This window comes from Leopardus geoffroyi, chromosome B1, assembly GCF_018350155.1.
Source record: "Leopardus geoffroyi isolate Oge1 chromosome B1, O.geoffroyi_Oge1_pat1.0, whole genome shotgun sequence".
NCBI classification, from domain to species: domain Eukaryota; kingdom Metazoa; phylum Chordata; class Mammalia; order Carnivora; family Felidae; genus Leopardus; species Leopardus geoffroyi.
Genome location: NC_059327.1, coordinates 133,126,569 through 133,152,591, shown reverse-complemented (window position 1 = coordinate 133,152,591; position 26,023 = coordinate 133,126,569). Strand labels below are relative to the sequence as shown.

The window sequence follows — 26,023 nt, the reverse complement described above, 5'->3', positions numbered from 1 at the left end:
TTCTTCTAACCTTCCCCAAAGGGGCCTATGGCCTTTTACCAGGCCTGTACATCACTGGGGAAAATAAAGCAATGAGATATTGTGGGGACTACAGGACAATGGCTCTAAACTGACACTAATTCTAGGAGACTCAAAATGCCACTGTGGCCCACCAGTCAGAGAAGGGGCTAATGGAGGTCAGGTGAACAATTAGCTCCGGTCCATCTCCTAGTGGGTCCACTAGGTCCTCAAACTCATTCTCTGATTATATCCCCAGTTGCAAAATGAGTAACTGGAGTAAACATACTAACAGATGGCAGAATCCCCACACTGGTTTCCTGACCTGTAGAGTGAGGGCTTTTATAGTGAGAAAGTCCAGTGGAAGCATTAGAACTGACTCTACTTAGGAAAATAGTAAATCAAAAGTGATACTGAATCCCTGGAAGATTACAGAGGTTAGTGCCACCATCACAGACTTGAAAGATGCAAGGGTGGTGATTCCCACCACATCCCTATGCAACTATGAAGTTGGTGGTGACTCCAACTTCAGCTGCTATACCAGATGTGGTTTTATACCAGATGCGGTTTCATTGCTTGTGCAGATTAACACATCTGCTGGTACTTGGTATGCAGCACCAATCTGGCAAATGCCTTTATCTCCATCTCTATTCACAAAAACCACCAGAAGCAGTTTACTTTCAGCTGGCAAAGCAGTAATACACCTTCACTTTTTATCTTCACTATACCTATCAACTTTCCAGCCCTATGTCATAATTTACTTTGTAGGAATTTTGATTGCTTATGCCTTCTAGAAGACTTCACATTGGTCTATTACGCTGATGCAACTCATGAGATTCTGCTGACTGGACCGAGTAAGTAGAAACTACTCTAGATTTACTGGTAATATATTTGCATGTTAGAAAGTGAGACATAAATCTTACTAAAATTCAGGGGCCTTTTACTTCGGTGGACTTTCTGGGGGTTCAGTGGTATGAGGAATGTTGAGATATCCCTTCTAAGATGAAAGGTAAACTGTTGAATCTGGCCCTTCCTACAACTAAGAAAGAGGCACAAGGTGCAATGGGCCTCTTTGGATTTTGGAGACAATATATTTATTTTTGGGGAGTGTTACTCTTGTCCATTTATTGAGTGACCCAAAAGCTGCTTGTTTGGACTGTGGTCCAAAAGAAGAGAAGGCTCTGCAACAGGTCCAGGTGCTGTGCAAGATGCTCTGCCACTTGGTCCAAATGATCCAGCAGATCCAAAGGTACGTGAAGTTTCAATGGCAGATAGGGATGATGTTTGGAGCCTTTGGGAGGCCCCTACAGGTGAGTTGCATCATAGACCTTTAGGATTTTGAAGCAAAGTCCTGACATCATCTGCAGGTAAGTAGTCTCCTGTTGAGAAACAGCTCCTGGCCTGCTACTGAGCCTTTGTAGAGATTGAACACTTGACCATGCGTTACCATGTTACCACATGACATTAGCTTCCTATCATGAACTGGGTGTTACCTGACTCATGAAGCTATAAAGTTAGGCATGCATAGGGGCGCCTGGGTGGCGCAGTCGGTTAAGCGTCCGACTTCAGCCAGGTCACGATCTCGCGGTCCGTGAGTTCGAGCCCCGCATCGGGCTCTGGGCTGATGGCTCAGAGCCTGGAGCCTGTTTCCGAATCTGTGTCTCCCTCTCTCTCTGCCCTTCCCCCGTTCATGCTCTGTCTCTCTCTGTCCCAAAAATAAATAAACGTTGAAAAAAAAAAATAAAGTTAGGCATGCACAGTGATACTTCATCATCAAATAAAAGTGGTATATATGTGACTGGCTTGATAGAGTGGTAAAATGGTCTTCTGAAGACTTAGTACAATGCCAGCCAAGTGGCAATAATTTGCACTGGGGCAAAGTTCCACAGAAAGCTGCATGTGCTCTGAATTAGTATCCAATATATGGTGCTGTTTCTACTGTAGGATTCATGAGTCTAGGAATCATGGAAGTAGAAATTGGAGTGGCACCATTCACTATTGTCTCTAGTGATCCACTGGCAAAATTTTTGCTTCCTGTAACTGTGACTTTATGCTTTGCTGATCTGGAGGTCTTAGTTCTAGAGGGAGGAATGTTTCCACCAAAGAGACACAACAATTATTCCATTGGACTGGAAGTTAATATTTCTGCCTGGCCTCTTAGAGCTTCTCATGCCTCTGAAACAGCAGGTAACAAGAGAGTTATGGTATTGGCTGGGTGACTGATTATGATACCAAGGTGAAATTGAACTACTACTCCATAATGGAGGTAAGGAAGATTATGTCTGGAATACAGGAGATCTGTTAGGGTGTCTCTTAGTATTACCATGCCCTGTGATTAAGGTCAATGGAGAACTAGAACTACCCAATCGAGACAAACTATAAAAGACAAGTATCAGATCTTTCTTTCTCTGACATATCTCGCTTAGCATAATGTGCTCAAAGTCTACCTATGTTCTCAAAAATGGGAGGACAAGCCAGTCACATTCCTTTTTCATGGCCGAATAATATTTCATTGTGTATATGGAATCTTTTCCACATCTTTTTTATCCATTCATTCACGATGGTCATTTGGGTTGTTTCCATATCTTAGCTATTATGAATAATGCTGTGATAAACATGGAAGTGCATATATCTTTTCAAAATCCTGTTTTGAATTCCTCTGGGTATATACCCAGAAGAGGAATTGCTGGATAGTACAGTAGGTCTGTTTTTAATTTTTTGAGAAATCTCCATATTATTTTCCATAGTGATTGGGCCAACTTACATTCCCATTAACAATGTATAGGGGTTAACTTTTCACCACATTCTTGCCAGCACCTGTTGTCTCTTGTCTTATTAGATGGTGTCAGTGAAGGTTTTCACACATTTCTATCATGACTGCTACTGGGATGTCATTGACAATAAGATGCATCTTAAAAGGCTTACTTTCAGATTCAGCTACTCTTTTCCAGGAAAACCTTTCTCCTTTTGCAAACTAAGAGTTGACTCTTTTGCAGTTTTTTCATTGGTTGGCTCATGGAGAGTTGTAAAAAGGAAGTCCCAAGTAGGACAACTTGGAGAACTGATGCTATGGTCTATTCTAAGCATCATTTAAGATTGGCAAAGAAAAATGAGGGACATGATGTACTCAGTGCTATCCGTTTTTATTCTACTAGCAATTTTCTCCAAGATCAGAACATTCTGAGGTCTCCAGATTGGAAAAGAATCAATTTCTGCAGCAGACTAAAATCAACCTTTTTCAAATAACTAAGTTGTGGTATTGTTAAATTCCCAAAGTCTCCAAATAGCAAGACGCAATTTTCAACTGTTCTCACAAATAGGAAAATTAAATTTTTTTGTATCCACTCCCAAACCTCAACACAAAGAATTAATTTAACTACCATTATGGAGAAGAGAAGTATTTTTAAAAACTCAAAAAATTCTGGTGTAAAAATATTACAAGCACTTGTTTACTTAAGATTAGAATGGTGAAACTGCATCAGGAACTCAGAGGAGCTGACCTTAATGATCACATTCAATATTAATTTTCTAAAAAAAGAATATTTATCTAAAAGACTATATATATATATATACACACACACACATATATATATATACACACACACACATACACTTACATATATATATACATATGCATATGTATATATATACGCACTTACCTAAAGACATAAAACAAATGTACAACTTTAACAAAATTTACAAAGCAAATGTATATGTAGCTACCAAGTTACAAAACAATACTGCTTAGCTCCTCAGGAGCTTCTCCCACACCTCTTCCCCACCTCTATCCCCTCCCTGCTCCCAAAGGCAGCTCTTATCCTAATTATGTAATCACTTCCCTGCTTTTATGCATTCTAAAATACTATCATTATAGTTTTGCCTACTTTCAAACATTATATAAATGATATCATACAATATGGCTTCTTCTGTTTTTGTATTCTTTTTTTTTCTTTTTTTAATTTTAATTTTTATTTTTTTTTAATATATGAAATTTATTGTCAAATTGGTTTCCATACAACACCCAGTGCTCATCCCAAAAGGTGCCCTCCTCAATACCCATCACCCACCCTCTCCTCCCTCCCATCCCCCATCAACCCTCAGTTTGTTCTCAGTTTTTAACAGTCTCTTATGTTTTGGCTCTCTCCCACTCTAACCTCTTTTTTTTTTTTTTCTTCCCTTCCCCCATGGGTTTCTGTTAAGTTTCTTAGGATCCACATAAGAGTGAAACCATATGGTATCTGTCTTTCTCTGTATGGCTTATTTCACTTAGCATCACACTCTCCAGTTCCATCCACGTTGCTACAAAAGGCCATATTTCATTCTTTCTCATTGCCACGTAGTATTCCATTGTGTATATAAACCACAATTTCTTTATCCATTCATCAGTTGATGGACATTTAGGCTCTTTCCATAATTTGGCTATTGTTGAGAGTGCTGCTATGAACATTGGGGTACAAGTGCCCCTATGCATCAGTACTCCTGTATCCCTTGGATAAATTCCTAGCAGTGCTATTGCTGGGTCATAGGGTAGGTCTATTTTTAATTTTCTGAGGAACCTCCACACTGTTTTCCAGAGCGGCTGCACCAATTTGCATTCCCACCAACAGTGCAAGAGGGTTCCCGTTTCTCCATATCCTCTCCAGCATCTACAGTCTCCTGATTTGTTCATTTTGGCCACCTTGACTGGCGTGAGGTGATATCTGAGTGTGGTTTTGATTTGTATTTCCCTGATAAGGAGAGACATTGAACATCTTTTCATGTGCCTGTTGGCCATCCGGATGTCTTCTTTAGAGAAGTGTCTTTTCATGTTTTCTGCCCATTTCTTCACTGGGTTATTTGTTTTTCGGGTGTGGAGTTTGGTGAGCTCTTTATAGATTTTGGATACTAGCCCTTTGTCCGATATGTCATTGGCAAATATCTTTTCCCATTCCGTTGGTTGCCTTTTAGTTTTGTTGGTTGTTTCCTTTGCTGTGCAGAAGCTTTTTATCTTCATAAGGTCCCAGTAATTCACTTTTGCTTTTAATTCCCTTGCCTTTGGGGATGTGTCGAGTAAGAGATTGCTACGGCTGAGGTCAGAGAGGTCTTTTCCTGCTTTCTCCTCTAAGGTTTTGATGGTTTCCTGTCCCACATTCAGGTCCTTCATCCATTTTGAGTTTATTTTTGTGAATGGTGTGAGAAAGTGGTCTAGTTTCAACCTTCTGCATGTTGCTGTCCAGTTCTCCCAGCACCATTTGTTAAAGAGACTGTCTTTTTTCCATTGGATGTTCTTTCCTGCTTTGTCAAAGATGAGTTGGCCATACATTTGTGGGTCTAGTTCTGGGGTTTCTATTCTATTCCATTGGTCTATGTGTCTGTTTCTGTGCCACGTTTTTGTATTCTTTAACTCAACATTGTTTTTCATTATACATATTGGTATATATCTTGTTTTTGTTTTTTTCATCCCCCCCTCACCCCAAACCCCTCCAGCAACCCTCAGTTTGTTCTCTGTATTTAAGAGTTTATGGTTTGTCCCTCTCCGTTTTTATATTATTTTTCTTTCCCTTCCCTTATGTTCATATGTTTTGTATCTTAAATTTCACATATGATTCCCTTCCCTTATGTTCATATGTTTTGTATCTTAAATTCCACGTATGAGTGAAATCATATATTTGTCTTTTTCTGATTAATTTCGCTTAGCATAATACATTTTAGTTCCATCCATGTTGTTGCAAATGCTAAGATTTCATTCTTTTTGATCTCTGAGTAATATTCCACTGTATGTATATACCACATCTTCTTTATCCATTCATCAGTCAATGGACATTTGGGCTCTTTCCATACTTTGGCTATTGTTGATAGCACAGCTATAAATATTGGAGTGCATGTGCCCCTTTGAAACAGCACTCCTGTATCCTTTGGATAAATACCTAGTAGTGCAATTGCTGGGTTGTAGGGTAGTTCTATTTTTAATTTTTTGAGGAACATCCATACTGTTTTCCAGAGTGGCTGCACCAGTTTGCATTCCCATCAGCAGTGCAAAAAGTTCCTCTTTCTCTGCATCCTTGCCAATATCTGTTGTTGCCTGAGGTGTCAATGTTAGCCATTCTGACAGGGGTGAGCTGGTATCTTATTGTGGTTTTGATTTGAAAGAATTGCCAACTCTTCCTCTAAATCTGTGCTGCACCATGTGGTAGTCACTAGCCATGTGTTAACCGAGCATTTAAAGTTAAATTAATTAAAATTAAATAAGAGTAAACACTCAGTTCCACACTTCCTTTGGCCACATTTTAAGACATTTTAAGTAGCCATGTATAGCTACTGGGTACCACACTGAACCATCTAAATATAGAACATTTTCATGATCCCAGAAAGTTCCTCCAGGGCCCAAACTATAACTTATTCATTTTATATCTCATGCCCACCACAGTACTTGACACAACAGGCTTCTGACAAATGTTTCCTGAACTAGAGGAGGTTTACAGTCCAGTGGTGAAAACAGAAAACACAACATGCTATTAAATGAGGTTTCAAAGGCTGAGAACATTACAATAGGGGCTGATATAATGGTTCCCTAATATCCTAAAGATGTGAAGAGGCAGCTCATCTATGTAATGCAGACTTAGGGACTATGAAACAAGATGACCCACTTCCAGCTTATAAGGGAGAGAGAGGAGAGGAAAAGAGAGATTTTTTTCTGGAGAGTTGCAATACACTTGCATTACCCCCACTCCCTAATCACAAGGTAAAGAGATAAGGAGGCAGTTGCTTTCTCCTCAAAATATCCAAGTGAGAAAAGTATTAAGAAGACCATTTAAACAGCTTGCTGGTGGAAACTAAAGACTTCAAAAGTACATAAAATCCCTGCTCTGTCATTTGTTGACTATGGGACACTGGGCAAGCTACCTAACCTCTTGAAATTTCAGTTGCTTCATTTGTAATTTTGAATAATGAGAGTGCTTATTTCATAGGGTTAATGTAAGAATTAAATGAGTAAACCAATGCAAGGACCCATAATAACAGCTTATTTAATTTTATTCGAGTTGGATATTCTGGTTGACAAATTCCTTTTACTGCATATCTTTCAACATATTCTTTTTTTTTCAATGTTTATTTATTTTTGACGGGGGGGGGGCGGGGAGGGAGACAGAGCATGAGTAGGGGAGGGGCAGAGAGAGAGGGAGACACAGAATCTGAAGCAGGCTCCAGGCTCCAAGCTGTCAGCAGAGCCTGACGTGAGGCTTGAACTCACAGACCACGAGATCATGACCTGAGCTGAAGTTGGATGCTCAGCCAACCGAGTCACCCAGGTGCCCCTCTTTGAACATATTCTTAAGCTCAGAAGCTTTTAGCAGACAAGCAGAAAATCTAGCTATCCACTAACCATGTGTGCTCTTTCTTCTACAATGGGGAGAGTTGTCTCTGGGAGGCACTTGTCCAGCTCAAGACCACATCCTCTGCACTTTTGCATTCAGATATGGCCATATCATTCATTATCATGAATGGAGTAAATTCCATTGATGGAATGTGAGTGAAAATGATATGTAATAATTCTAGGCAGTATTTTCCTTTTTTCTTCCTTTACATATTCTACCTTATCCACTGCTGTTTTGCCTTAGGTAGCAGACAACTGAGTTATTAATTATTTTAAGTTAATGGTAGGCTATTATTTTATTATTTTTTTTTCCTTTTAGCTTCAATCCCCACACTCTATCTCTTCTCCATTCCTCATATTCTGCAGGCAGCTGAAATCTCATATTTTGCTGTATGTCTTTTAACGTAAGGATAACTTAGAAAACTCTGTTGTGTTGTTTTGGGTATGTGTTTTTGAATTCATACAAAAAAATATGGTGCTAGAAGTCTTTTTAATACATATGTATAGATTAAGGAACTGTATTATCTATCAGAGCCTATTAATTCTTTAAGATGTGATGTTATATTGTATTAATACTTTGCATGTGTTTTTCTTATTGGTAGAATCTAAGGTAGTTGCCAGTGCCTAGAACAGTTTCTAACACAAAGAAAATACAAAAATCAACAGCTGAGAAAATGTTTGACAAATATACAAATGCAAACTTAAAAAACCTAATTGTTTCAAAGAACAAAACACTAATGTGAAAAGATATATGCACCCCTATGTTTACCGCAGCATTATTTATAACTGTCAAATTATGGAAGAAGCCCAAGTGTCCACTGACAGATGAATGGATAAAGAAGCTGTGGTGTATATGGACACATACATACAGACACATAGATGCATGATGGAATACTACTCAGCCATAAAAAAGAATGATATCTTGTTATTTGCAATAATATGGATGGATCTAGAGAAGAAATGGTAAGTTGAAATAAGTCAGTCAGAGAGAGACAAATACTATTAAATTTCACTCATACGTGGAATTTAAGAAACAAAAGAAATGAACAAAGAAAAAAAGAGACCATCCAAAAAACAGACTCTTAACTATACAGAACAAACTGATGGTACCAGAGGGGAAGTGGGTTGGGGGATGGGTGAAATAGGTGAAGAGGATTAAGAGTACACTTACCATGATGAGCACTGAGTAAGGATAAAATGTTGAATCACTATATTGTACACTTAAAACTAATATAACACTGAATGTTAACTATATTGGAATTTTAAAAAAGTTTTATTTTTTCCCCCAGAAAATAACCTTACTTTACCTAAATTACATGTTTTAAAATGAAAACAAGATACTAATTCATAAGAATATTGCCTGGAGAAAGATGCCACACTATTTGGTGTGTTTTATTTCACCCATTTAAATTCAAAACTATAATATCACATGAGTAAGGAAGAAGCGATAATTGTAATTAATCTTTAATTTATGTATCTTATCAGGACATCTTATTGAATGTTCATTGTGTTGAGTTTGCATTTTAATAAATATAATTCACATACAATAAAATGATCTATTCCATCTGCACTTCATACACTTAAATTGTATAGACTGTCTTTTAAATTCTATTTTTATTTTTATTTTAGAGAAAGAGAGACACAGTGTGAGCAGGGGAGAGGGTAAAGAGAAAGAGAATCTTAAACAGGGTCTACGTTCAGCACAGAGCCCAATGTGGGCTCACTCCCATGAACCTAGGATCATGATCTGAGCCAAAATCAAGGGTCAGATTCTCAACTGACTGAGCTACCCAGGAGCCCTCTACTTTAAATTATTAAGTAATGTTTCTAATAATCATAATTTTGTAATTTTTATAATGTTACCCTTTAATTATAAAAAATCTGAGTTTAGTATTGATAACATAAAATAAGGAAATAGATTTCCTAGACAATAAAACAGTTGATAACCCTATGCATGCTGGAGGCCTGGTTAAGTATCAGGCATAATTTTTTTCCATAACTTTTTAGAATGGAAAATTTCAATGTATATAAAATTAGAGAAATAGTATAATATAATTATTGTCCATACTTAGCTTCAGGGGTGATTAATTCATGGTAAAGTTGGTTTCATCTGTTTCCCTACCTACTTATCATCTTTCACTTATTTTGAAGCAAATTCTAGACATCATAGTATCTCGGTATCTTTAAGTTAAGAATGCTTAAATACTATAGTCCCATTATCATGCTAATAATAATAGTTCTTCAAAATCATAAAATTTCAAGTCAGTGTTCACATCTCCAATTTTTTAATAAATTTCATATTTTCCAGCATGTTTTTTGGAATTAGGATACAAATAAAATTAATACATTATTACATATGGTGGTTGCTATGTCTCTTAGGTCTATTTGAATCTATAGGTTTCTCTCTCTTGCTCTCTTACTTGAATTTAGTTGTTGATGAAATCAGGGTATTTGTCCTATAAATGTTCCCAGTCTGGGTTCTGCTGACTGAGTCTGCAATTTGATTTGGGTTTGCAAAGTGATGGTGTTCTAATTATATCCTTCCTTCTTCATTCATGTCTATAAAGAGAAACTTCCTCATCTGTTACTCAGTGGCATAGTTCATAAAGAAACACAGAATAAATGTTTAATTATCTTCTTTTATATAAAGTTTTAAAATAATGAATTTTGTAGTGATCAGGATGAGAAATTAAGAAAACAATGCCACTCACAATTGCATCAAAATGATTAAAACACCTAGGAATAAATTTAAGCAAAAGGGCGAAAGTCCTGTACTTGAAAACTATAGAATATTTATGAAAGAAATTGAAGATGACACAAATAAATGGAAACACACACTATATTCATGAAATTAAATAACTAATATTGTTAAAATGTCCATGGTGCTCAAAAAAATCTACAGATTCAATGCAAACCCTATCAAAATATCGATGGCATTTTTCACAGAACTAGAACAAATAACTTAAAATTTGTATGGAACCAAAAAATACCCTGAATAGCCAAAGCAATCTTGAGAAAGAAGAACAAAGCTGGGGTTATCATATGTCTCTCTGATGTCAAACTATATTACAAAGTTATAGCAATTAAAACAGTATGGTACTTGCACAAAACCAACACATAGATCAATGGAACAGAGTAGAATTTAGAAATAAACCCCATGCTTATGCAGTCAATTAATCTTCAACGGGACAGCTAAAATACGAAAGAATGAAACTTTCTTATACCATATAAAAAATAAACTCAAAGTGGACTAAATACATGCAAGACTAGAAATCATAAAAATCCAAGAAAACATAGGTAGTATGAGACATCAGTCTTAGCAATATTTTTTGGATCTGTCTCCTTATACAAGGGCAAGAAAAACAAAAGTAAACAAGTGGGACTACATAAAACTAAAAAAAAACAAAAAACACTTTTGCATAGAGAAGGAAAGCAATAAAACATAAGGCTTCCCTCTGAATGGGAGGAGATATTTGCAAATAATGTATCTATTAAGGGGTTAATATCCAAACTATGTAAAGATATATGAACAATTATTTTCACTGCAGCATTATTTATAATAGCCAGGTACGGAAGCAACCTTAGTGTTCATCAATAGATGAATGGATAAAGATGTATATACACAATGGAAGATGTATATACACAATGGAATATTACTCAGCAATAAAAAACAATGAAATCTTGTCATTTCCCCTAACATGGATGCAGCTAGAGGGAATTATGCTAAGTGAAAATAATCAAAGAAAGGCAAATATATTATTTCACTTATATGTGACTCTAAAAAATAAAACAAACAAAACAGAAATAGACTCATAGATACAGAGAACAATCTGGAAGTTACCAGGGGGAATGGGTTACAGGGACAAAATAGAGGAAGGGGACTAAAAGGTACACACTTCCAGTTATAAAAGATAGGACATGGAGAAACAATGTATAACATAGGGAATATAATTAATAATACGTAGTAATTTTGTATGGGGGCCAATGGTAGCTAGATTACAGCGATCACTTCATAATGTATATAAATGTTGAATTACTATACTGTACACCTGAAACTAATATAATATTGTATGTCAACTACACTTCTATTAAAAAAATAATGAATTTGTTAGCATCTTCCAGTGTTGGGCAATTAGGAGTTTTTTGTATTGCTTTGATTTTGGTATTGTTACGAATGCTTCCTTCTGCTTACTCATGCATAGGGCTGGCTTTGGCAGAACATATACTGCTTACTCCAGCATAGATAACGTAGGTCTTGTAGTAGTTGGCAGTTTGTCCTCAGCCACTTTGTTTGGAGTTTGTGGGTATAACCTATCATGTAGTGTTGTAACCGGTCTCCAAAATGGCCTGAACCTTTCCTCTATTCTCTGCACATTCATTCTGATCCTCACACCAAAAGGCACAGACTTTTTCTCCTTCTGAATCTGGGATGGCCCTGTGACTGATCTGACCATAGAATATAGAGAGTGATATTTTGGGCAGCTCTTGGACCCCAGCCACCATGTGAGAAGGCCAAGCCACAAAAAGAGGCCATGTAAAGGAGAACTGAAGTGTTCAGAATAAGAGTTTCAGCTGAACTCCCAGAAGACAACCATATGAGCGAGTTATCTTGAATTCTAAAACAATGTCCTATAACATCCTCCACCAAAATCTTCCCAGGATCCACTCTGACATATGATTAAAAGGTTCTTATATGATAGACCTCAGTCAAGACCCATGAAACCACCTGGGAGTGTAACTGAGAACCAGAACAGAACATTGGGAATTTATAGCTTCCTCATATTAAGTCTGGTCTTCTAATCAACCTTATATCAAAGTAGACTCCTTTCTCCTCATTTTCTGCCCCCTCCCACCTCACTTGAGTTCACAATGAATAAGTTGAGAATTCATATATTTGACATTTGTTTTCTGGATAAAGTTGCATACCCCAATTCTCTAGAACCAGCTTGGTAGGAGTATCAACTAACACTTCCAACAGCCAGGGGTGTCTGAGTGGTTCAGTCAGTTAAAGCGTCTGACTTTGCTCAGGTCATGATCTCACTCAGGTCATGTTCTTGCAGTTCGTGAGTTTGAGCCCTACATCGGGCTCTCTGCTGTCAGCGCAGAACCTGCTTCAGATCCTCTATCCCCCTCTCTCTCTGCCCCTCCCTGCTCATTCTCTCTCTCTCTCTCACTCAAAAATAAACATTAAAGAAAACTTCCAAAAGTCATCAACATGTTCAAAAAACTAGAGTGAGTCACACAAACTAATAGATTGGCCCATTTTAAAGCAATCTATTAAGTTATTCATAAAAGTCTTTATTGAGTATTTATTATGACTCAGGAACCTAGGTATTAGGGTCCTGGATATACACCAGTAAACAAAGCAAATATCTCCACTCTTGAGGAAGTTAAATTTTGGTAACTTATATTCTTTAAATAGTTGTTCAGTGATCATCCCATTGTTACTTAAGCATTCTCTTTGGGAGGTGCCAACTCACTTCCAGCTCCCTCCAACAATCTTCAGTACTCCCCTGAAGAGTCCTGGCAATTACTATTTTATCCATTTCACTACATTTTCAGTGATGGCAGAGTCTCCTGGAACTTGATTTTTCCATATGCCACCCATCTAGGCTTCCCCTTTATCCAATTCTGATTTCAAAGAGTCACCAGAGTTATTTTTTATAACCAATTTTTAATGTTTATTTTTGAGAGAGAGAGAGTGAGTGAGTGAGTGAGTGAGAGCGAGCAGGGGAGGGGCAGAGGGAGAGGGAGACACAGAATCCAAAGAAGGCTCCACGCTCAGAGCTGTCAGCACAGAGCCCAAGGCAGGGCTCGAACTCATGAACTGCGAACTGCGAGATCATGACCTCAAAGTCGGATGCTTAACTGACTGAGCCACGAAGGAGCCCCAGAGTCACCAGAGTTAAATCCAAAATGTGGCAAGAAGTTGGAGGGAATAATGAAGTGTTAGATTTAAATTATTTTTGGTTAAAAACAAAAATTACTTAGGGTGGTAACTTAACATTTCCAATCACCACAGAATTCTGTAAGTAATGCTTCATTAGATTACCAAGAATTTTGGACTTTTGTGTGCATATAGGGGTTAGGGAGATGGGAGGAAAAGGAGGTAAGCAGTAGAGGTTGTTAAAAGATAAGAAGGGAGAGGATAAAAGCTTATATTCTCAACACCATCAATTTAGGCAAATCTAGTATTTTAGAAGCTTCTTCATGTACAACCTGGAAATGTACATTAACAGGAAACTTTCTGCCCACTCCTTGCCTCTCCTTTTCCCATCCATGTGTCTGCTGGGATCTGTCAGTAGGTGGAAAACATTGTCATTGTTTATAATGCTCATAAGCCTTCATGGATGTGAATGACATATATTTAGAAATCAAAATAAAGCTTTAGGAAGATCTTCAATTTAATGGAAACTAGTCTAGTCATTTGGGAACCACAAGAGCTTTTTAGGGAAAATCTGCCTCTGCAAGTTGGAGGAAGTGTGGGTGTATTGGAGTCCCGGTGACACCTTGTGATGTCAGTCACCCCCTGCCTGAGGTTGATTGGCTATGAAAAGCTGAAGCAGAGTTTAAATTCCTGCACCATCAGAGAAGTGAACATCAGAACATCAACACAAGAGTGGCTTCACTGGGCATAGATTTCCTCTGTGAGAACTTCAGACTCATTGTTGAGACTTTTGGGGAAAAGTCTTTGTGAACTGAAGAGGGTAAGAAATTTTCATTTTTGAAAAATTTTAAAATGACTTCTGCTATGTTTGGAAAATATTAAACATGTATACATGTTGAGAGGCATTATGCCATGCAGAAGAAAGATGGGGAGAGCTGAGCCTTGGGTTAAAATGATTCCCAGTTTTGTGCCTGATGTTTATGCCACAGCAAATAATGATATTCAAGTGACATGTTAAGTCAATAGAACCAGATGTTCTCTATATTACTCTAATTAGACCTCTGCATTCAGGAGGCCTATGGAGAGTCATTTTGAAGATTAGCTTTAATTAGCAAAACAAAATTTTACATTTAGGTTTTATGGATATAATGACGTTCATGGCCTACAAAACATTATGAAAGAATCTAAAGTAGACTAGCAGGACTTCCAAAATATAGTCTTTTAAATTAAAATCATTTAATGCTATTCATCTAGATAGTATCCAATAATATTCATTATGAACTGAGTAACTGAAAGAAGATGCTAAGACTACTGAAATAAACCAAGGATGTGATAATTACAATGCTTTTGTATTGTCTACTTAGGTATTTGTGTTAGCATGATGCCTTGCAAACAGAATGCAATAAAATGTTGAGTATAACTATCTTTTAAAAACATTTTCTAGTGTAGAAGACTTAAGAAATATATATTCCAATCCATGTGTATTTTTATTTACTGCATTTATTCCACTTCATCTATATCAGAAGTGTCTGTCTTCCATAATAGAAAATGGGAATTGTGGTCAGGCAATGCATTCTCTGTTACATCTAGAAAATCCCACGTGTAATAGCAGTACTTCAAGCAACCTGTCTTTTCTTTAGGAGCAATAGCTTCTAGTGAACCATACTTTCTGTTTACCTGAGGGCCAACTGCACTATCCTACTTTGATGTGGTTGGTTGGTTAAAATGTGTGAACAGTTTTCTAAGGGCATTAGTCCACTTATCTACCCCAAAATGGTAATGTGGACCAATGTGCCTCAAATGCTTAGACACCTTCCAAATTTGAATTTGAATTTTAGGGCACCTTGGAGTTATTTTATTGTGGTTGAAGGCATATGATGTGGGATTGATTGTAATTGACCTCAAGACAAATATAATTGGAAGGATTTGATATTTTTATTGCCTTATTTGTTTGGTTCTCTGAAATCCTGATATAATCATATCCTGGCCAAATTCCATTTTATTTTAAAAAAGTAATAACGAGGGGCACCTGGGTGGCTCAGTCAGTTAAACGTCCAGCTCTTGACTTTGGCTCAGGTCATGATCTCATGGTCTGTGAGTTCAAGCCCCATGTCAGGCTCCATGCTGACAGTGCAGAATCCCTGGTTGGGATTCTCTCTCTCTCCTTCTCTTTCTCTTCCCCTCCCCTACTTGTGCTTTCTCTCTCAAAATAAATAAATAAACTTAAAAAAATAAAATAAAAAATAAAAACACTAATTGAAAGCCTAAATTAGGGTTAAAGATCTGACTTCTTTTAATGCTTGATGGCAGACTATATATTCTATGAGAGGCAACTTCAGCTCTTACAGGACCCCAGGCTGTCTTTTATTTTTGTTTCGGAAATTATTGCTTTAGGTCAGGGTACTAAATGGTATTTCTAGAAGCACAAGCAAGTTACTGCATCTTTCTTATGTTTCATAATATTCTATCCCTAAGAAACTTGAACACTGGAAACACATACTTTCTTTGCAAAAATACACAACATTCATTAGTTTAGGGCATCCCTTTTTTTCCTATTTAGATAAAAGAGAATCAACAAAACAAAACAAAAACAAGAGGAGAACTCTATTGGCCTTTATCAAGTCTGGAATATTGCTAGCTTTCAGAAGAACATCAGAGATTATCACCCTACTCAAATTTCACTTTGAAAATTAAAATGGTGAACAATCTAATTTTCATTCGACCTGTGACACCAAAACCATTAGCATGTAGTTATTTTGAGAATATCACATTTAAGGGAAATGTTCCTTAAAAAATGAACCTATGAACTTAAAAAAACAAAACAAATCAAAAAACAAAACAACTTTGATTGTGGGAACTAAGGGGAAATAGAGTGGAGGAAAAATTTTCCTCTACTCTTGTAGGGTCTCCAGCTGGGTTTAAGAATTAAACTGACATAAATCAGATTAGCTGGAGAAAAGCAAACATGATTGATTAACATTTTTACATCTCCATGAGAGCCTTCATAAGAGAATGAAGACCTGAAGGAGTGATCACAGAAGGCTTTTCTACCTTTTAGATAAAGGAACAATACACCTGTAAAGAACTGACAAGACAAGGGGCTTTGGGCTGGGATGTAAATTACAGGGAAGTGATTAGGAAGACAGGATTAGTTTAACAAGGTTTGTACAGATTTCTCTCAGCCTTAACCTTTCTTCTCTCAGGATGAGAATGTCTTCCTTCCTCTTGGTATAGTGAAGCCAACTTTCACATAGGAGTTTCTTGCTTTCAGAAAGATAAAGGAGGATCAGAGCATCTTTCTTGCATTTGCTGTTTCCCAAAGGCCTTTATCTCAAAATAATTTTTATGTCAAGGAAGCATATTTTGGGATGCAAGATATTCCGGTTTCCTTCAGAAGTAATATCTTTTTGAATTAGGTTTGTTTTAGATGGAGTTGAGCATTTTCATATGTTTTTCTGTTAATTTTAGGTAGAGGATTTGAAAAAGAACTAAAAATATCAAAACACAAAGACTAATATGAACTATGCTGAATTAGAATAAAGAAAATAACACAAATGAAGAACAACTATGCTGAAGTGAGATAATGCTCATGATATAAAATGGGAGAATCTATTGGACCATTTGAGCTGAAAGTAGAAATGAGCAACATTCTCAGTTTCCTTCGGATTTCTACTGTTTTCTTGAATAAATTAAAAAATACGATTAGATGACTTCTAGAGCTCAATGTTACAGACATTATTCAGCATATCCAGACATTAGTGAGCAATGTATTCTTATTTCTTAGATCGAAGATTAAAATCATTCAGAGTATCTTAAAAACAAAAGTGAAGTCTGAAATAAACTTGCAGGATTTTGCACAAAATGTATGGAAATCCATCTGACTAATTTATTAGGGCAACTACAAGGCTAACAAGTGCCGGGCAAATTATTTTTCCTTTAGATCATTTCAATAACCTTTTGCATTAGCATGTAGTACATCTATTTTTAGATACAGAACAAGTTGTTTTCCAAACCACCAGTTCTTGAGGTGTGAAATGAAGCCACCCTTCAGGAAAATACAGTTTGATTTGGCATGTTTCTCTCAGCGTAATTCACAAGTACATCCCAAAGCTCTAATCTTCCTGAGATCCTTCAGTAATGCAAACGACTGAATTTAGTCATTTAAATGAAAGAATTTAGTATAATCTATGTATAATATATGACCAATTGTAGCACAGTAGATATTAAGAGCTTTCTGGAGCTGTACTATGTAAGCTGCCATAGTAAACCTCTGCAGATCAGGAAGACAAAAGGCAAAAACAATCTATGTTGTTTCAATATTATTTCGAAGTTATAAATGTGACTGAGAAGCAATGTGTGTATGTATATATGTGTGTATATAGACAAATGCTGATGACCTATCGATGGTATCAGTACATTTTGGTTTAGGTGTATATTTGCCAGGTTGCTGTGCCACAATAATGTGCATAATTATCATAAAAGTGAATTGATCAGAAATTTCTCGATTCCTCTTTCTTTACTTGTTCCTCTATTTGTCCTATTTTGTGTTAGGGAAGAAGCATTTATTGACCTTCTCACTGAAGTATTTCCAATTTGTCTCTTAGAAGTGAGGTTTCTTTTTAACCGGTTTACTGAGATATAATTCAATATATACTTTACACACTTGAAGTGTACAGTTCATTAACTTTTAGCCATTGCATAGAGCTGTACAACCTTCAGCAAAATCAATTTTAGAACATTTTCATCACCTCCAAAATTCATTCCTTAACCTATCACTCTCAAACTCTCCTCCAGTCCTGGGCAAACACATCCTTTCTATCTCTATAGATTTGCCTATTTGGGACAGTTCATACAAAAGGAATCATACAATATTGTGCCTGGCTTCTTTCACTCAGTATAATGTTTTCAAGGTTCCTCTGCTTTGTAGCATGTATCAGTACTTCATTCCTTTTTATGGGTGAATAATATTCCATTGTATAGATACAGTACTTTTTATTTATCTATTCATCAGTTGATGGACATTTGGATGAGTTGTGCTTTTCAATAGGAAGAAAATGTCAAAAAGTTAAAGCTATATTTCTTTAGCATTAAGGAAAACATCTTCTGTCCTTTATCACAGGCAGAGTTGCCACTGCCGGCTATGAAGACCAGCATCCTGCTTTTGTTCCTTTGGGGGTTGTCCTGTGCTCTCCCAGTAAGTATCATGGCAGAGATATATGAAAAAAGGCCATTTATACCTAAGATTCCACAATTTTCATTGGCTATAAGCCAGATGGCTGGCTCTAGATGAAAACAGTAGTTTCTTAGGAAGCTGTTTTCTTTAAAATATCATCTGAATTATTCCTTATGCTGTTTATTCACATAGCTAGGATTCTCATTTTTCTTCATCATCAATGGTTCTCAAAGTGTCATCCCCTGAGCAGCAGCAGCATCAAGTAGGATTTTGTTAGAAATATAAATTCTCAGGTCCTGCCTCAGACCTACTGAGCTGTACTCTCTAAGGATGTGGCAATTTTTGGTTTAACATGGCATCTAGGTGATTCTGATTCATGCTAAAATTTGACTATCACTGCTCCTAAGTGTCCATAGCTACTGCCTTGGAAATTTCTCTGTGGGCTAACCATGTATACTAAATTTTCCAGGTAGCCAGGTATCATAATACTGAATCTGAGAGCTCTGAAGAATGGACGGTGAGTAGAAATAAGATTAAAAAATATTTTTAATTGGGGCGCCTGGGTGGCGCAGTCGGTTAAGCGTCCGACTTCAGCCAGGTCACGATCTCGCGGTCCGTGAGTTCGAGCCCCGCGTCGGGCTCTGGGCTGATGGCTCAGAGCCTGGAGCATGTTTCCGATTCTGTGTCTCCCTCTCTCTCTGCCCCTCCCCCGTTCATGCTCTGTCTCTCTCTGTCCCAAAAAAAATAAAATAAAATAAACGTTGAAAAAAAAATAAAAAAAAAAAATAATAAATATTTTTAATTTAATATAATAGTATAACCAAATTGGCTCCACTGCAAATGTTGAAACTGCTAATGATTTAATGAATACCTTAATCTAAGATATAGGGCTATAATTTCTAGTTCATATGAAAAAAATTAGTTCATATAATGCTTCGACTTCAACTTAATAGTATAATTTGGTAAGGAGGCATTTTTTCCATTTAGCTTTATTTTCATAAGGGATGTGTGCAGTAGCAGAAGGGGATGGATGACAGTGAACCAAGGCTGCTCTTTGGAGTGCCAGCTGGCTCAGCTGGTTAAGCGTCTGACACTTGATTTCAGCTCAGGTCATGATCTCACCGTTGAGAGATTGAGCCCCATGTCATGCTCTGCACTGGGCATGCAGCCTGCTCAAGATTCTCTCTCTCCCCCTCCCTCCCCTGCTCATGCTCTCTCCAAAAAAAAAAAAAAAAAAAAAAAAAAAAAGACTGCTCTTAAAGGATTAGGATGAGAGATCTGTTTTACCAGGAGATGTCTGGAAGGCAAGAGGTCAAGTCTTAGAAAGTGAGAAGAGAAAGAAGGATGAGAGGATACCAGAGTCTCTGGAATAACACCTAAAGGTTGATTGCGTGTTGACTCTGAATGGCTCAAGAACCACTGCCAGGCTGTTCTGTGCTTTACATGAAAACACTGAGACACAGGGAGTAACCTAGTCTGTCTAGGTTACACTGTTAGTAAGTGTTAGAGCCAGACTTTAAACCCAGGTCACCCTGGCTCCAGAATCCACATTCTCTATCAGGGTGTTATATCCCTCTCAGGAAGGGGCCAAGTCTAGAAGGCCAGTAGGTTCTCAAGATTGAAACTACTAATAATGCTTAAAATTTTATGCTAAGTCAGAGTGTTTTGCTCATGACCTTGTTTCCTGCTGGCTTTTGCACATGATGCAGCTTGGGCACAACACTATTAGTGGTGGCCAGATAATGTCAGAGGCTTGAGATGGGGTCCTGCCCCTGCCTGAGATTAGAATAGACATTGCAGGATTTCTTATATGAACTTTCATCAGAGATGTCTTTCTGCTGGTTAATTGAAAAGTAGCCACTGCAGATCCTCCCTCTTATTCAACCAAACACTCTAGAGTACCGCAAACATTTGGCATGAGAAAAACACCAATGTCTTGCTCCCTTTCATCCCTTAATTCCAAATGATAACTGACAGAGTTATCTCTGAGAGCCTGCCATTGTGCCTGCCTGCAGAGTCACAGGGCAAAGACTTAGAGTGATTATATCTCCTTCCTCTGGGGAGATACCCCTGCCTAGCATAGCTGAGAGGCTTGTTAAAGACATGTTGATAACAGCTCCAGTGCTGTACTCTGCAGCTCATAACCATCACTTAGCAGCTTGGAACCAGGAGGGATTTGAGGATTTTGCTGTGCTTGAGGGAAAGGGGGAGTGTAGATGAGGAGAAGGCACCAGGATTAAAAAAGGTGAAATAAATCAGAACTATGCCCTGATTAAGTTTCAGACTTAGGTTTTTGGTTGTTTTTTTTTCTTTTTTTTTCCTCATGGAGGTGATCTTATGTGATTCAAGAAGTGATTAGTGGCTTTCTCAATTCAGTTTTATCTACTACTGAATTTTATGAAGTGATGTTCTCAAAATGCATTGTTTCTTTATATCATACTGAAAAATTCTCAAGATGTTTCCAATTTCATCCTCACAGCAAGTCTGTGGAGTATGCACAGTTATTGCTAATATTCTTAATTTATAAATAAGAAATTGACATTGGACAGGTGAAGGGAATTGCTCAAATTCACAGAGTGACCAAACATTGCAGTTTACCCAAGACTTAGGGGTTTCCTGGAATATGTGAATTTCAGCACTAACATCACAGTTGGTTTTCAGGGATAAAACCAAAACCAAGGAGCTAATTGAGACTTAAATCTAGGTTCTAAGCTTCAATGCTGTTTTTCTTTCCTATGTTACATTTCATCCAGGTTGTATGAACAACCAGCTTCAAAGAAAGTATATTTTTTCTCTAAGTGAAGTATCAGAAACACAAAAACCTTCCCACAAGATCTTTTCCAGGCCATTGGGTCACCTCACATTCACTTTTTTTTTTTTTTTTTTTTTTTGCCATTTCACCATAAAATGTCATACCTCATGTAAATGTAAAATATATGACAAGAAACTGAAAAAAAAAATCCCTTAAAATGACTTTAAATATTTGCAAGACATGGTCCATCTGTGAAGGAGTAACTTGTTTTTCTTCCTTTTTTTTACAGGGTCATTTGGCTCAGACACCAACACCACCCTTGGTAACTATCTTGTTCATATTTTTGGTCATAAACATCTCATAAAGTAAATTTACTTTAACACTCTTCTCATCACCTTAGGCCATTTGGACAGCAGTAAATTCAAACCGCAAGCAACTGATGTATATCATATATTTTTCTTTCCTTGGGAATTACTAACAGGAAAAATAAACAACTTCTTTTTCCTTTTAGGAGAGCAGTGAGTCATCTGAAGAAAGTAAAGTTAGCTCAGAGGAACAGGTAATTAAACAGACCTTTCTTAACTTTTCAGACTACTTAGGAGTTGAAGGAAATGATGTTAGATTAAATTACTTGGCAACAATTCTAAATGTAATATTTTCTAACCTTTGGTTATGCTAGCTAAATAGTCCCAGAAAATAAGAAAAGAAAAATGAGTAGGAGAATTCAGATGTTCATTCCATATATATCACTGGGGCCAGAATGTAGACATTGTGGCTCATAGTTAAAAAGAATACACATACAAACACACACACACACACACACACACAAATGGTCATAAACCATGATAGATAAGTAATTGTTCATTTATCACTCTAAAATGTTGCTGTTATAATAGGAGTAGTTCAGATCAGGCAGAGAAAGCCTTCTGGCTCACCTGAATCACTTGCTAGGTCTAGAGACCTCCTCCATGTTAAGTATCTTGTTGGAGGAGAGAATAGGAAATCCCTGAAGAAAGTTTAATAAACAGCTTCTTTAGTAATGACTTGTCTAAACAGTCTCAATGGTGATTCTGGGAATGAGAAAAGCTGACTTAGTTTATAATTATATCCCTTTAATAAAAAGCTGGCTTTCTTTCTCTTGCGTGCACACTTTTTTTTTTTTTTTTCATTTTTCTAAGACTAAATGTGATTACTTTTTTGGCTCTTCTATTATTTTGACTAAACTCAAACCTGTGGGGCTCCAGAGATTCCAGGAACCAGGTTTCTCCCTGAAGCTTTGACCCATGTTGCACTCTACCTTCAACCAGTTAGAGGATGAATTATTTGGGTTTTTTTTTTTTTTTACCATTATTTACTAAAGGTTTGTCAAAGCAACAGTCTAGAAATTTACAGGCATAGAATTGGGGCCATTTTCTGGAGATGTGATTTATTGCCTCCATATTCTCTGAGCTCTCAAATGAAAGTAATAGTCCCAGTTTGAGAAGTGTGCAATATGTGCCATTGAATTATGTGAACTAAAAAGATGCTTAGTTCCAGCACACCAGTGTAAATCTAGCAATGGGAAGACATATCATCATTTTGTACTCCCAAATGGAAAGTCAGACATTGATCAGTAGGGGCAGGTGGAAAAATAAAAAAACAAAATTGGCAAGGATGCTCTGCTATGGGGTATGGTAGAGAGAACAGATTTTTCTAGAGCATAATGAATGAAGACTCACTATCTTTCCTTGTCTGTGTAGAGCATACAATTGTTTGACTTATGGGGATAATCTCTCTGAGCTCACACTTAGAATGAACTTCCCTGGTGGTCTCACTAGTTGCAGTCTTTTAGCTAAGCCTTCTACGGGCAACTCTGCCTGTGTGGGTGAAGTATAAATACGGTTTGGGTGAGATGTATATCTTACTATAATATTTTACTATCATTTTAGCTAAAGGTTTCATTATATTGCCCTAGTACATTTTTCCCCCCAGAGTTGAGAAAAAAATATTTGGGTCTTTTAAAAATCACCCAATATTTTTTTAAAACTCTGTTTTAAACCAAACAATTTGATGACTATTACAAACCATCTCTTTAATGTACAAAAGAAAATTCTCTGAGAGTTTCTTCCTGGGATCAGACTTACAATATGATTTGAGTTTCATAAATGTGATTTCTATAAAGGTTTTTGAGAAAATTTCTACAGCATTGAGTGAACTGTGTCTATATAAAATGGAATGACTTGAGTTTCAACTCCTCTTCCTTCCTCTTTAACCTCTGGTAGAGATGTTATTGAGCAGTAAAACTGATCATGGGCTAGAAGGAGGGACATAAGAAGAAGAAAGTAGGAAGAGCCTAGATAATACCCTCTGTATCAGCTCCTGGAGTACTGACATGTTTGTTAACCCCGAACTCCAGGCCAATGAAGACCCTAGTGACAGTGTTGAATCAGAGGAGGGCCTTGATGATCATCAACATGTGCATAGACCAGCTGGTGGCCTCTCTAGGAATGGAGGAAAAGAAGGAGATGATAAAGATGATGATGAAGATGACAGTGGAGATGACACTTTTGGTGATGATGACAATGGGCCAGGACCTGAAGAGACACAAGAAGGAAACTCCAGACTCAAAAGTAATGAAGACTCGGCTGACATCACACAATCCAGGGAAGACAGTGCACCGCGAGGGGAAGACAGTGCCCAAGATACTACCAGTGACAGCAGGGACCTTGACAATGAGAATGAGGTGAAGAGCAGGTCTGAGGGAGGTGGCTTTGCTCAAGATAGTGAGAGTGGGGAACACTGGGTGGGAGGTGGCAGTGAAGGGGATAGTAGCCATGGGGATGGCTCTGAGTTTGATGATGAGGAAATGCAGAATGATGCTCCAGACACTATCAGGAGTGAGAAAGGCAACCTCAGAATGAGCAGTGCTAGTGTTGAATCAAAAGGAAAGAGCGATGAGCAAGCAAGCACTCAGGATTCAGTTGACAGCCAATCAATGGAGTATCCAAGGAGGAAAATTTTTAGAAAGTCCCGCATTTCTGAGGAGGATGACATAGGTGACCTTGATGATAGCAACATAATGGAAGATGTCAAGAGTGACTCCACAGAAAACACCAATTCCAAAGATGCTGGCCTCAGCCAATCCAGGGAAAACAGCAAAAGTGAATCTCTAGAAGACAGTGAGGAGAATCAGTCTCAAGAAGACAGTCAAAATGTACAAGACTCCAGCAGTGAATCTAGTCAAGAGGTTGATCTGCCATCTCAAGAAAATAGTAGTGAATCTCAGGAAGATGTAGTGAGTGAGTCCAGGGGTGACAACCCAGATAATACCACTAGTTACTCAGAAGATCAGGAAGATAGTGACTCCAGTGAAGAGAACAGCTTGAACAATCCCTCTAGTTCAGAAAGTGAATCAAGAGAGGAGCAAGCTGACAGTGAATCCAATGAAAGCCTCAATGACAGTGAATCCAAGGAAAGCCCAGAGTCCACTGAGGACGAGAATAGTTCTAGCCAGGAAGGCCTCCAGTCTCACAGTGCCTCAGCAGAGAGCGAGAGTAAAGAAAGCCAGTCCGAGCAGGACAGCCAGTCTGAAGAAGATGATGTCAGTGATTCTCAGGACAGCAGCAAATCAAAAGAAGACAGCAACTCTACTGAGAGCAAATCAAGCAGTGAGGAAGATGGTCAGTCAAAAAACACTGAGATAGAAAGCAGAAAATTAACAGTTGATGCTTATCACAACAAACCCATTGGGGATCAAGATGACAATGACTGCCAAGATGGCTATTAGCATCAGCATCAGCATCACTAGCTTTCCTAAGAAGTGGCTCTCACATACAGGAGTCTTGGGGGTTGGGGAATAGGGAAATCATTATAACTATAATTTATTGATGTTTTTATCAGAAGGACAACCAGAGGCCATTTCTTTCTGAAAGGAAATGCTGGATATTATATTTGTTTCTAGAGTGTCACCAATTTATAGGGGTTTAAATACTGTCAAATGATACCAGAACACACTCAATGAGACTGGAAGCAAGGAAAGATGTACAGCTTCACAACTGAAATAGTTACTAACTCATTAACATAACAGTTATTGAGGTTCTATTACGTACCAGGTACTGTGCTAGGTGCTGGGATATAATGAAGCTTAAGGCTTGTTTCTTGCTCCTGAGGAGCTTATAGAGGGATAAATAAAGTTCAAAAGCTAAAGAGGGATACATATGAGGGAAACAAGAATTATAACAATGCAATGTGGTGAGTGCTGTAAGAGGTATGATCAAAATACATGGAAGCACAGAACATGGGACTAACTGCCTTGGATAATCAGGGAGGGCTTCAAAATAGGACACTAGAGTTGGAGCACTGCATAAGATTTCTCCATTGAAGACAAGAGAATTCTGTTTATCCTTGGGATAAGCAACAGTGAATCCTATATGATGAAATATTTAGTTTGTGAAAACACTTTCAAATTACAGCACAGGAGGTATTTTGGATAAACAAAACTTTGTTTTGATGCTTTTTGCGGAATTCCCATGAACACTGCCTCACTCACAACTGGTGATATGATATGGAAGGCTGGGTGGGAAATAGTAGAAAGAGATCCCCCTTTGAATAGATAGATAACTTTTAGCTTTATTTTTTTTCCTAAAGTCAGTCTATGTGCAATGCTGGAAAACTATTCTCTGAGTCTTTTACATATGTTGCACATAGCGAAATTATGTACATAGAATTCAATTGATTTTTGCCAAATATCTTTTGAAATGTTACCTCAACATAAAATATGTTTTGTAATAAAGACAATAATATCTAGAAGAAATGTGTGCTTATTTTATAGTGATATTATTAGGAAACATCTGTATTAAACAACTCTTCCTTTAAAACATTAAA

The 26,023-nt window shown here is 37.4% G+C and overlaps 1 protein-coding gene across 2 annotated transcripts; it reads left to right on the top strand.

The window, feature by feature from the left end:
• Positions 1-760: 760 nt before the first annotated feature.
• Positions 761-26,010, top strand: DMP1 (dentin matrix acidic phosphoprotein 1). 2 transcript variants are annotated; one of them, XM_045473328.1, is made up of 6 exons: positions 761-851; positions 18,355-18,429; positions 18,878-18,925; positions 21,450-21,482; positions 21,672-21,719; positions 23,556-26,010. In XM_045473328.1, the coding sequence occupies exons 2-6, from the start codon at positions 18,376-18,378 to the stop codon at positions 24,924-24,926; spliced, it is 1,554 nt and encodes a 517-aa protein (XP_045329284.1). In that variant the 5' UTR covers positions 761-851; positions 18,355-18,375; the 3' UTR covers positions 24,927-26,010. The 2 variants fall into 2 exon arrangements, with proteins under 2 accessions (XP_045329284.1, XP_045329283.1); XM_045473327.1 differs by lacking the exon at positions 761-851 and adding an exon at positions 13,852-14,055.
• The last annotated feature ends 13 nt before the right edge of the window (positions 26,011-26,023 follow it).

Bases quoted from the DNA above. Each gene is read 5' to 3' on its own strand.
- DMP1 (XM_045473328.1), top strand. From the start codon at position 18,376: ATGAAGACCAGCATCCTGCTTTTGTTCCTTTGGGGGTTGTCCTGTGCT. The intron at 18,430-18,877 runs GTAAGTATCATG...TAAATTTTCCAG, and splicing joins GGTTGTCCTGTGCTCTCCCA to GTAGCCAGGTATCATAATAC. The intron at 21,483-21,671 runs GTAACTATCTTG...TTTTCCTTTTAG, and splicing joins AGACACCAACACCACCCTTG to GAGAGCAGTGAGTCATCTGA.